The sequence below is a fragment of the Rhinopithecus bieti genome, unplaced genomic scaffold (assembly GCF_001698545.2).
Source record: "Rhinopithecus bieti isolate Rb0 unplaced genomic scaffold, ASM169854v2 scaffold_19140, whole genome shotgun sequence".
Lineage (NCBI taxonomy): Eukaryota > Metazoa > Chordata > Mammalia > Primates > Cercopithecidae > Rhinopithecus > Rhinopithecus bieti.
Window position 1 is genome coordinate 12,994 of NW_016809284.1, and position 13,054 is coordinate 26,047.

The 13,054-nt window shown below is 41.4% G+C and overlaps 1 protein-coding gene across 1 annotated transcript in view; it reads left to right on the plus strand.

Annotated features, from left to right (window-relative positions):
• Positions 1 to 13,054, plus strand: part of LOC108540066 (40S ribosomal protein S4, Y) — a 24,900-nt gene that overhangs the window by 6,982 nt on the left and 4,864 nt on the right. Inside the window, exon 5 of the mRNA XM_017889057.1 lies at positions 6,270 to 6,441. Coding sequence (XP_017744546.1) covers positions 6,270 to 6,441 — 172 coding nt within the window. The remainder of the gene's footprint in view (positions 1 to 6,269; positions 6,442 to 13,054) is intronic.

The window sequence follows — 13,054 nt, forward strand, 5'->3', positions numbered from 1 at the left end:
GTAGAAGATACAGGACAGTGGCTAGAAGGAGGCAGAAGGAGGGAGTTTCTTTTAAGATAGTGGGTAATGTTTGCCCATTTGTTTTAGAAAATTGGAGATTAGTGCAAAAGGAGGTGTTCAAGACCATGAGTGTGGAGACTAGTGCTTTTTTTGGTGGGCAAGGAAGAAGACAGGTAGGAGGGAATAGGCAGTTGAAGTTGAAGTTTCAGAAAAGATGGAACCTGGCCAGTTAGATTTATTTCTAAGGGAGGCCAGCTGAGAAAGATTTAACATTGGTTTGTGTAGGTGTTGTACAAAGGGCAGGTGGAAACTTGGAGTGAAGACTTAATCTGTGTTTTGAGAGGGACAGGGTAGAATGCTCTCAGTGAGATTTGACATTCATTTTGGAGAATGACAGGAAGCCTCATTGCTTTCTTGCAGTCAAGATTGTATGGAAAGGGTGTCAGTGGGGCAGGCATGTTGTAGTAGGTGGTGATGTGATTACAGATTATGACTGGGAGTCAAGATTGCTGAGCAGACAGAAGGCAGAGTTGAGGTTTTCTTGTGGTAGAGCGCTATTCAACAGTTAAGAATAAACTCTTTTTCTCTGTAGTTCTTCTTTTAAAAAAAAAGAAATTTGAAAATATTCAGTAACTTTTTGGATACAGGTGTTTTTTGGGTTACATGGATGAATTATCCGGTGGTTAATTCTGAGATTGTAGTGCACCCATCACCCTAATAGTGTACATTGTACCTAATATGTATTATTTTTATCTCTGGCCCCGTCTCAACCTTCAGATATTCAAGAGTATTTGAAGTATCTGAGTATCTGAAGCCTGTTATATCACTCTGTCTTTGCATACTCACAGCCTGGCTCCCACTTACAAGTGAGAACATAGGGGTTTTGGTTTTCCACTCCTGTGTTATTTCACTTTGAATAATGGCTTCCCGGTCCCTTCATGTTGCTGCAAAAGACATTATTTTGTTCCTTTCAATGGCTCTTTTTCTCCAAACGTCTGTCTCTGTGAGGGCTCAGAAACTGACACGTTCTGGAGACTTCCCTGTCTAAGCATTTTGCTTAGATATGCATGGCTTACATATACCTAGGCTCAACTGCTTTTTATTTCCCTGGCTCCCACCCGTCTCCTTTTCTCTCAGACATTTCCATTTGTCTCAGACATTTTATTATAAGCAGTTGGTTTGGTGTACTCCAGCTCATACTGTCTTGTTTTCATCCATTATATCCTTGCCTTCATGGCTTTTAGTCTGCCTACTTGGAGGACTCAATCCGAACTCTGATTCCTGTTTTGGAATCTTGCCACACAGAGGCTGAGCCCCATGCTAGGAACTGAGGATTGAACCCAGAGCAGTCTCCTGTTTGCTGTCATTTTGTGCTTTTCTCACTGGCCAGTGGTGACCCAGAGGGCCCTACAGTCCTTGGGGCTGGAGGGAGGTCTTGGGGCTGGAGGACAGAAGGTAATGGGGTATCACATCTTTAAAATCTGAAGACAGTCTTTTCAGCTGTGGGACAAAGGAAAAATAATTGGTTTTCCGCAGATGTTGAGCTACCCCTGTGGTAAGAGGGTTTAGCTCAACTGGAAGTTCCCTTTATGATACCGCCAGACTTACCCTTAGTGAACCTCTAGTTTTCTCACAGGATGGGCGTCTACTAAGCAAGAGGACCCAAGATCTAAATCCTGAGCTGTTTTGGCCACATAAAGGTTTGGTGCACAGGTAATAAAAGGCGTTTGAGGTGGATACGAGAAAAGTGTGCTGAGGTTGGCTTTTGCAGGAACTCTCCCCCTAATAAATGTGTTCAGAAGTTTTGAGCCTGCCTTAGTCCTGGTCTTGAAGCACTGCAAACCCGGTCAGGCAGCTCTGTGTAGTGGTTAGACACGGAACTGTTACCTGTTAATGTGCTAGCATGCTTACAGGCATTTCACTTACTCATGGATAGTTGCTATTTGTCATCTGTGTTTCACAGTTCATCTCTGGATCCTTCAGGGACAGACATGCATCATGAAGCTTGGGTGAATGGTTCCAGAGGGAACCGTCTGACAGGATGGAGGGAGGCCCCTTGGAACTGGAGGCACCTTTAAAGAGAGAGGCCATGTCTTTTTCAGAGGGTGTTTCACGTGTGCAGTTAAAGGCAAAGGACCTTTGGGCCCAAGGGTTCAAGTTTGTTGCTGTGATGTAGTAGTGAACAGCAGGGTGCTGTTGCTGTCTATGCAGAAACTTGGTTAGTGAGAGGATCTGTGGAGGATATAGGAAAAGAAAATGTTTTTACTTGTTTTGTTGTTGCTTTCTTTCCTTTCTCCTGATTGTCAGTTACCTGCTGACTATTGTGACTCCCTTAGCACCATTCTCAGCTCAGCTGAGACAGTACACTGCCCAGGATGTATGTGAAAAGTAGAGGGCAGCAGGTAGGCTTTGAGGTGTGAATAGGCCTTCTATGAGTTCACAGTCATAGAACTTAGTTGGACCTGTCTTACCTGGGATATTTGGAGCTAATGAGCAAGGGTGGAAAGGGGAAGGATTAACTTTCACTGGAAACATTTTAGAATCACCCAAGAAGGTTTAGGATGTCACCTAGAAAAAATGTGTAGGACAGTTGGGTGAAAAGAATGCATTCAGCAGGCCATGATGCAAAGACTTGCCTCATGAAGTTGGAGGGGCAGAGGTAGAGAGGGCCAGATTTTATTCTGAACAGGGAGCAGTGATTGTAATAGGGGTGTCAGTAATAGTGACCTCAGTAACTGTGGGTAGAGCCATTTCAGAACTGGAGCTTGCATTTCAGAGTTCTTTCTCTGGTTATCAAGGACAGTGGGTTTCTTAAATCTAGCATGGAGGAGAGCTGGAGAAATTGAAAATCCCACTAGTAGCCTTAGGTTGATTAAAGTAACACTGCATTAGTAAGTGGTCACTGGATTGGTACTGGATTGAATAGTACATTTTAAAGGTGAAGTGCAAGTTGCTCTTCTAAATGGGGATGGAAGAGTGAAGTCAACAGATTGTTTTCAAGTCTGGCTCCACTGGTTGCAGAATGTATGCTGTGTGTTGTAATCTTTCTTATGGTTTGGTCCCAGGGCCTTTGGAGGTATAAGAGGAAAAAGTGTTTTCTCTGTCTGCATACCCAGCCTTACTTACCCTGGACTCAAGCCTGGATTCTTTGCCCACTGCTTTGGTGCTTAGGGACTGTAGCTTGGTAGTTTTCCACTTTGGAGTAGAGGGCAAAGAAAAGAATGGACTTTGATAGTCATGTTATACCTCATCCACATGTATTCACCCTGAAGTTGGGCAGGTTAGTAACCCTCTGTGACCGTGGTATACCATTTATTGTCTGAGGCAATTCTGCTTGGCTCCTCAGTGAACCTTAAAGACCTTTCAGTACCCTGGACACTCTGTGTCTGTGTCCATATTCTCCCTCTGCCTCATCACACTTAAGTATTTTGCCTACCGTAGCACCATAGGTTGATGATTTTCTGTTCTGGTATGTAACCTTATCAGCTGAATTTGGTCGTATATTGGATCTGTCTTCTCTTATGGGGGTATTTATACCTGGTTGGAAGGAATGTGCCAAGTTGTATTCAGTATCTTAATGACAGCACCCCCTATCCTGCCTCTGCACACATTACCTTCATTACACTTGCTTATGGATGGCCAAGTACTTACATCCCTGGGTGGTGGGGCCATTCCTGTAGTCACCTTGGTTTGCACTGTGTTCGGTTTGCTCTCCTTCGGCCACCATTCACTCCCTCCAAGTCCCATCCAGACGTTCAAAGGGCTTCTGTCCTGCTGTGCCTTCCTGCGACAGGCAATAGAACAAAAGTTTTAAACACTGCGGCCTTTTTGTGTGTGTGCGAGCAGGTTTCTGATGTCTTGTCCTTTAGGGCCAAGTTCTGGACCCAAAGGCATTCCTAAAGTTAATTTGGGGGTGGTACACACACTGGCAGGGTAGCAGGAAAGGAGAATGTGGTTTTTCTTTTCCTTTTGAAAGAAGAGGGCTCAATCAACCTAATTGTCCCTTGGAGTGCTTCCGACTTTTCTTTAAGAGCTTCAATTGGTATGTTTGCATGCAGCATCTGGGTGTTTCTTAAATTTCTACATTTATGTGTGACTTCTGTATTACAGTCTCGAAGGTTTTCAGTTGGTTGGTCCAGTAGGCAGCTCTGATTGGGGAGTTAGGCAGCTTTTGATTTCTTTGCTTAACTCACTGGCCAGGAAAGCTGGAAATGATCTTGAGTTTGTATTTGTAGTGGTGGTAAATGTGAAGTGGTGGTGGTAAACAAACTGAACACTCAACTGAAGAATGCCTGGAAGAGTGTGTCAATTGTGAAGTTTTGAGTTGAAGAGAGTGCTCTCATTAGATTGACTGCATAGGTTCTAGGCCTTAACATGGATAAGTGGGGTTGGATATGCCAGGGTGGTGAATTCCAGATTTACTTTAACTGGTGGAGTTAATGTGGCCTAAGTTCCACATGTGGAATAAAAGTTTTTTGTCACCTTCTTGGACTGCTGGCTTATATTAAATGGCTTCACATCTCTATAGCACCTTGAATGGCGTTGGATCTATAGTAGCAGCAGGAAGAATATTAGCTGACATTTACTGCTTTGCTCGGTCCTTTATGTTCCATTATCTCAAACGTTAGATGTAGTAGTGTGCAATAATTATTCGCATCCTACACCTGTGAAACCTAAGGGGACAGTATTTCAACTTGGGCCTTTTTTATAGAAGAGTGAGCCCAAGCTCTGGTTACTTTACTTACCATACTTCTCTTTCCACTCCCAGGCAGGTCAAAAGCAGTGATAGAGAGAAGCTGGCAAACCTAGTTAGTCCTGAGAGCCCAAATATAGGGGAGAGAGTTAAAATATCTGTAGAGGAAATGCAGGCGCTGATTTAAAAAAAAAAAAAACAGTGGCTCCTCGAGTTCATTCATTGTACAGTTTTTGGACTGTTTCTGTCATCTTCAGGGGGCTCTTTCTGTGATCTGGCAGTCTGCATTTGTCCTTGTTAGTTTCACATTTACCCAGAGAGTTTGTCCTGAGACTTCAGAGGACTGTACTCAGTATAAGTGTGGGGTTTTTAATATCTTTTAACTTTCTATAAGCTTTTTCTTCCAACAAAACTGAAAGAAAACCCACTTTGTCACTTCTGAGCAGTGACACTTTCTGGGGAGCCTATGGTACGTAGGATGGGCATTGGCAACCACACATGGATTATGTTTGTTTGAGATTACATCGTGTACCATTTGAAGCTCCTGAAAATTGCTTCTGGAACAAAATGGGGCTTGGATAACTCTTGGGCTGATACTTGTACTTGGTATGAGACATTTTGAACTGCTCCTGCTGGTAGATGTCACAAGCAACACCAGAGTGGTAAATGTTAACAGGGAAATAAAGCAAGTATATAATGGGTTGTGCCATTTAAAAGTGAGATGAGGAAGAGCAGCATTGTGTACTGAAAGCATGTAGCTGGCTGGCACAGCTGTTTTTACCTAACCTGGTCATAAAAGCCTCATGTTTTTCTTTTCTTTTTCTTTGAGACAGAGTTTCGCTCTTGTTGCCCAGGCTGGAGTGCAGTGGCGCAATCTTGGCTCACTGCAACCTCCACTTCCCAGGTTCAAGCAATTCTCCTGCCTCAGCCTCCCGTGTAGCTGGGATTACAGGCATGCACCACCACCCTGGCTAATTTAGTATTTTTAGTAGAGACGGGGTTTCTCCACGTTGGTCAGGCTGGTCTTGAACTCCCGACCTTAGGTGATCCGCCTGCCTTGGTCTCCCAAAGTGCTGGGATTACAGGCCTGAGCCACTGCGCCCAGCAAAAGCCACACATGTTCTTAGCGGTTCTTAGTAGTGGTAGAGTTAAGTTTGTCTCTGGGGCTCTTTATTACCACCGCTTCAGAGTTGCCGGATGAGAACTATCAATTGGAAATATCCCTGAGGAGAAAATGATATACCAGTTGACTATGTGTTATCACTCAGATACACAGGCAACAAGCTTTTAGGGTGTGATAAAGGACCAGAGGTCAGTTCAGCTGAGCACTCTTCCAGTAGCCACCAGAAGGTTCTGAAACAGATTCCCCCTTGGTGAGATTTCCCAGATGTTTAAATTGCCAAATCAGTATGGGAGATCATCAGCTCTGTGACTGGTTAATGTAGCTTTTCCCAGGAGTACTCCTTCTCTGTCTGAGGACATGCTGGAAGTAGATAGGATAGGAAATATTTGGGTGACTGCTTTAGGCTGGCTTTGTGTTTACATATTAAATTGGTTTTCCTTGCTGTGTTTATAGTACAAGTTGTGCAAAGTGAGGAAGATTACTGTGGGAATAAAGGGAATCCCTCACTTGGTGACTCATGATGCTCGTACCATCCGCTACCCAGATCCTCTCATTAAGGTGAATGATACTGTGCAGATTGATTTAGGGACTGGCAAGATAATCAACTTTATCAAATTTGACACGGGTAAGTTTTTTTTTCCCTTATGTTGTCTGCTACCTCCCTCCTTGTCTTTTCTTTTTTGGTCTTTCTGTTTTATTCTATTTTGTCTGTACACCTATTACGATTAGAAAGAACTAAAACACATTTGGTTCTCCCTAAGAGAGACCATATTGTGTCATGGTCTCTTGGGTTTGCAGTGGGTTCTTGATGTTGAGTAGCGGTGTGATGTCCCTTGGGGCTATCTGCAATAGCCCAGCCTCATTCAGAATGTAAACTATAGCTATGTAAACTCTGTGTCCATTCTGTTTGTCACCAGAGGGGTACTTTGTTTTAAATGAGATAAACTTTAGGTGTGTTCCTTGAGGTGAAGGGCTGAAGTTGTCCAGATAACCTTAAACTAGTTATGAGGAAAAGATGTGTCTACAGCTTTGTTTCTCCTCCCTACACCATAGGCTCTGACCTCTGACAGGTTTACACCCAAATGCTTGGTAATACTTGATCAGCTAAGGAAGTAAAATATTTTGTTTTAACAGAAATTTCTAGAAATGCAGAAACACTGGAAAAACAGGACAGGGACAACAAACAGTGGCAGCTCCTTTTGTGCCAACCTTCAGTGACTGCATTTTGTTATGTTGCCTATCTGCCCTCCCTGTTTACCTGCTTATGGCACCCCCACAGTCCCCACTTGGACTGTGATTTAAGACCTAGCCAAAGTCCTCGAGTTGCCTTGGTGTTTGAGCCCAGGCTGGCTGTCTTGAATTCAGTACTGCACAGCCTGGGGTTGTCTGATTGTTGTTTGACCACTATGAGCTACCTGCGCTGCCTGCACTTCTGTTATTTACTGTTGACCTGGAAATTTTAGCCAAGAATGTTTCTTGGCTATGAAAGTTGAGAGGCCTTCTCATTAGGAGAAAACATTGAGAGAAGGGATATTTAATGGGATGTGTCATGCTTGTCATACCTAAACCTATTGTTTGATGTCATTGTGACCACAAAAGAGATAACTAGACATCTTGCATCTCCTAGTAATAGCAGGAAGTAATAGTAGGGATACTTCTATTCAGGAAGTATTCTTGTGAAAGAATCAAGACAGACTTGGATAAAGGGACAAAGGAAAGCATGCATATATTGGAACACACTTAAGACACCTGGAAATTATTTGCAGAGTTACTTAGATTTTCGAGTGGCTTGCTAGATATTTCAGATTCAAATGATTTGGTACTGGCCATTTGTTTCTAAGTGATCCAGTGAAGGCCTGCAGGAGTTTAAAAATGTTATGAAGCTGGAGAGTGGGTAGCTAGGATCATATTGTGCTTGTCTCAACTTTTGCATACCTTTGAGAATAATTTTTTAAATGAATGTGGACTTCTTATCTCCAGTTAAATGATAATGTTGTTTCTCATTTATTAAATCAAATTCCAAGTTAAAATTCAACAGATTTTTTTCTCCCCCACCTAACTTGTTTTTTGTTTTGTTTTGTTTTTTGGGTTTTGTTTTGTTTTGAGACAGTCTTGCCACATTGCCCAGGCTGATGTGCAGTGGTGCAATCTCAGCTGACTGCAAGCTCCGCCTCCTGGGTTCAAGTGATTCTCCTGCCTCCGCCTCCCAAGTAAAGACAGGGTTTCACCATGTTGACCAGTCTGGTTTCAAACTTCTGACCTCAGGTGATCCACTGCCTTGGCCTCCCACAGTGCTGGGATTACAGGAGTGAGCCATTGCCCTTGGCCCTGACTTTGTTTATTTGAAATATATATCCTTTTGTCTTACACAAACATGCTTGGTATTAATTTGTTTGCTTATTTGCTTATTACTTGTTTATTACTTAGTTTACTCCTGAGAGTTTACATAAAATCTCAGAATGACAAAGCCAATATTCCTAGTAACAAGAAACCCACTGAATGGGCAAAGGTTTCTTTGTAGTTCTTGGTTGGTTTGGTTTTCAATGCTTAACAAATTTTTAATTGTGGTTTTAAAAAAAAAGATACTTCCGAAATTTAGCACCTTAACCGTTTTTAAGTGTACAGTTCATTAGTGTTGTCAACTATATTCACATTTTTGTGTGACAGATCTCCAGAACTCCCTCATTTGTGCTTTAACCAACTCCACCACTTTCTGCTTTCTGTAACCTCTGACAACCACCATATCACTCTTTGCTTCTGTGAATTTGACTTTTTTGAGTGGTTTCTTAATAAGTGGAAATGATAGTGTTTGTCCTTTTTGACCAGTTAACTTTGCTTGGCCTAGTGTCCTCAGGTTTCATGCATGTTGTGGCATGTGAAAGTATTTCTTTCGTCTTGTTTTGAGACAGTTTCACTCTTGTCACCCACGCTGGCATGCAGTGACGTTATCTCCACTCACTGCAGCCTCCATCTCCTGGTTTCAAGTGATTTTCCTGCCTCAGCCTCCTGAGTAGCTGAGATTTCTGGCACCCATCACCACACCCAGTTAATTTTTGTGTTTTTAGTAGAGATGGGGTTTTGCCATGTTGGCCAGGCTGGACTCAAAACTCTTGACCTTAGGTGATCCACTGCTTTGACCTCCCAAAGTGCTGGGATTATAGGCGTGAGCCACCGCACTTGGCCAGTATTTCCTTCCTCTTTAAAGGTGGAGTAATACTCAGTTGTGTATATATACCACATTTTGTTTATCCATTCCTCTGTGGATGGACATTTAGGTTGTCTCTACCTCTTGGCTATTGTGAGTAGGGCTGCTAGGAACACAGCTGTGCAGACAGCTCTCCCAGATCCTGCTGGATGTTTCTGTGTACATACTCAGAAGTGGCATTGCTGGACCATACGTGATAGTTTTGAAATTTTTGAGAAATCTTTGTGCTGTTGTTTTATAGCAGCCTTGCCATTTCACATTCTCACCACCAGTGCAGAAGAATTTCAGTTTCTTCACATTCCTTCCCACACTTTGCTGTTGTTTGCTTTTTATATTTTTTCTTTTTTTTCTTGTGGCTATCCTGGTAGCTATGAGGTCATATCTCATTATTATTACTTTTTAAATTTGGAGTTCTGTGATGAGTAGAGACATTGAACATCTTTTTGAGTGCTTGTATGCTTTTGGAGAAAGATCTTATGCCCTTTGTCCAGTATTTAGCCAGGTTGTTTCTGGTATTGTTGAGTTGTAGGACATCTTTAGATAGTATCAGATGTAAGATTTGTGGATGTTTTTTCCTATTCCATAGGTTGCCTTTTCACCCTTACTGATTGTTTCTTTTGGTTGGCAGGCTTTTAAAATTTGTCCGTTTTGCTTTTGCTGTGTCATGTCCAGGAGATCATATCTCTTGTGTCACTTGTGGTTTCTGTGTGTGTCTTGGGAGCTTTACAGTTTGAGGCCTTACGTTTAATCTGTTTAGAGCTTGTTTTTGTATATGGTGTAATATAAGATATTCTCCTTGTTCATTTATGTGGGGACTTAGTTTTACCAACACCATTTGTTGAAGTCACTGTCTTTTCTCCACTGAGAGGTCCGGGCACGCTTGTTGAAGATTATTTGGCATATACACTTGGGTTTATTTCTGGGCTCTGTTTTCTTTCTTTGGTCTGTTTGCCCGTGTTTTATGCCAGTATCACACTATTGGATTGCTGTCATTTTGTATTTTGTTTTCAGATTAGGAAGTGTGTTATCCAAGTTTGTGTTTATTTTTCATAATTGTTTTGGCTGTCTTTGGTGCTTGAAGAGGAGGTGTGTCCCTTGAGATTCCATATGAATTTTAGTGTGATTTTTTTTTTTCTGCAAAAGAAAAAATGCTATTGGTATTTTGATGGTGATTATATTAAATCTATAGGTTGCTTTGGGTTATATGGACTTCTGAAAGATACTAAGTTTCTGCATCAGTGGAGATGACTGAGTGGTTTTTGTCTTTTGTTCTGTTAATGTAACATTGATTTTTTTATGTTTCATCATTCCTTGCATTCCAGGAGTAAATCCTACTTGATTGTAATGTATTGCTGTTGAATTTGATTTGCCAGCATTTTGGTCACAATTTCTGCATTGTATTTATTAAGGACAGTGGCATGTAGTTTTCATTCCTGGTGGTGTCCTTGTCTAGGTTTTATATTAGGTTGATGCTGGCCTCACAGAATGCACTTGAAAGTGTTACCTCCTTCCCAGCCTTTTCAGGAGGATTGGTGGTAATTATTATTCTGATGTTTTCAGGTCCTGGGCTTTTATTTATTGCGAGGTTTTTGGTTACTGATTCAAACTGCAAGTCTAGCTATAGATCTGTTCAGATTTTTTTAAAGTTTTAAATTTTTGTTTTTTTTTTTACTTTTGAGACACTCTGACTCTGTCGCTCATGCTCTAGATCTTGGCTCACTGCAACCTCTGCCTTCCAGGTTCGAGCGATTCTTCTGCCTCAGCATCCCGAGTTGCTGGGATTAGAGGGCAGTGCCACCACACCTGGCTAATTTTTGTGTTTTCAGTAGAGACAGGGTTTCATTTCACCCTGTTGGCCAGGCGGGTGTTGAACTCCTGACCTCAGTTGATCTGCCCGCCTCGCCTCCTAAAGTGCTCAGATTACAGGTGTGAGCCACTGTGCTCGGCCTCAGTTTTTTTTTATTTCTTCACGAGTCAGTCTTGGTCCGTTGTATATTTTTAGGAATTTATCAGTTTCTTCTAGGTTCTCTAATTTGTTGGTGTATTCATGGTATTCTTATGATACTTTTATTTCTATGACATTGGTTATAATACCTTCTTTTCATTTCTGATTTTAATTTTTTTGAATCTTTTCTTAATTTGGCTGAACTTTAGTCAAGGTTTTTGTTTTGTTTTTTTGGGAACAGGGCCTCACTCTTGTCATCCAGCCTGGAATGCATTGGTGTGATCACTGCTTACTGCAGCTCAGCCTCCTTGGGCTTGGATAATCTTCCTGCCTTACTGTCCCGAGTAGCTGGGATCACAGGCACGCACCACCACACCTGGCTAATCTTTGTAATTTTTTATGGAGATAGGGTTTCGCCATGTTGCTTAGGCTGATCTTGAGCTCCTGGGATAAAGCGATCCTGTTTGCTTTTGCCTACCAAAGCAGAGTCAGCCACACTCAACTTCAGTTTTGTCAGTTTTGTTAATCTGTTTTAAGAAATCAACACTTAGTTTTTTTTCTTTTTTCTTACTGTTTTTTCTTATGTCTGCTCTGGTCTTTATTTAATTTCCTTTCTTCTGCCAACCTTGGGTTTATTCTATTCTTTTTCTAGTTCCTTGTAATGTAGTTAGGCCATTGATTTGAGGTCATTCTTCTTTTGTAACATAAACGTTTTTGAGCTGTCTTGTCTTATGTGAAAATTTTTGACTTACAGTTTATTTTGTCTGACCCGTTTGGTCAGCCCTGCTGTCTTTTGGTTACCATTTGCTTGGAACATCAACTTCAGCCCTTCACTTTCAGCCTGTATGTGTCCTTAAATCTGAAACTGGTCTTTTGTTAACAGCATATAGTTATAACTTGTTTGGTTGGTTATATGGTTTTATTCCTTTAGCTAATCTTTGTCCTTAGATTGGGGTGAGGAGTTAATCTATTTTACAGTCAAAACAGTTAACTGTTAAGGAAGGTGTTAGTTAGTATAGCTCTGTTAATTATTTTCAGTATGTTCTGTAGCTATTTTATACCTATTTTTTCTCCTTTAATTACCTGCCTTTCTGTGTTTTGCTGCTCTTTACATTTTGTAGTGACAAGAAATAGAAGAATGCTTTGAATCCTTTCTGTTTTTGTTTTGTATGTCTTCCATGGTTTTTTTCTTTGTAGTTACCAAGGGGATTACCTAAATTATCTTAAAGTGAAAACAGTCTGTTTTCAACTGTTACCTGCAGTTGCATTGCCATATTTCCTCAGAGCAATTTTGTTACTGATGGTACACATGAATTTTTTTTATTGTCTATCCTTTTACATTGGTTTATGATTATTTATATGCTTTTGTGTTTTAAGTTCTATACCAGATTTAAAAGTGATTTATACACCTTTGTGATCTAGGATTCTCTTATTTGTCTGTATATTTACCTTTATCAGAAAGCTTTGTGTTTTCTTTTTTCTTTTTTTTAGAGAAGGGGTCTCGCTGTGTCGCCTAGGCTGGAGTACAGTGGCGCCATCTCAGCTCACTGCAACCTCTGCCTCCCGGGTTCTAGCAGTTTTCCTGCCTCAGCCTCCCAAGTGACTGGGACTACAAGCACATGCCACCACACCTGGCCAATTTTTTTTGTATTTTAGTGGAGATGGGGTTTCATTGTTGCCCAGGCTGGTCTCGAACTCCTGAGCTCAGGCAGTCCCCTCTCAAAATGCTAGGATTATACGCATAAGCCACCATGCCCGGCCAAACTTTGTATTTTCATATGGTTTTGTGTCTGACATCCTTTTGTTTCATCTTGAAGGACTTCTTTCCGCATTTCTCACAGGGCAAGCCTAGTGGCTTTGCTTACCTCGGAAGGTCTTTTTCTTTAATTTTGGAAGATATGGTATTCTTGTGAGGACTAAACCCTGATTATTATCTTGTCCCAATTGCTATCTAAAGGATCTGGGAGATATGCCCTACAAATGAGCATGACTAATCTTCAGATGGGTTTTATTTAACCCTATATTTCATGACTGACTTTCCAGTCTGACTCTGGGATAACATTACGAGACAATGAAGAAAATAAAAAT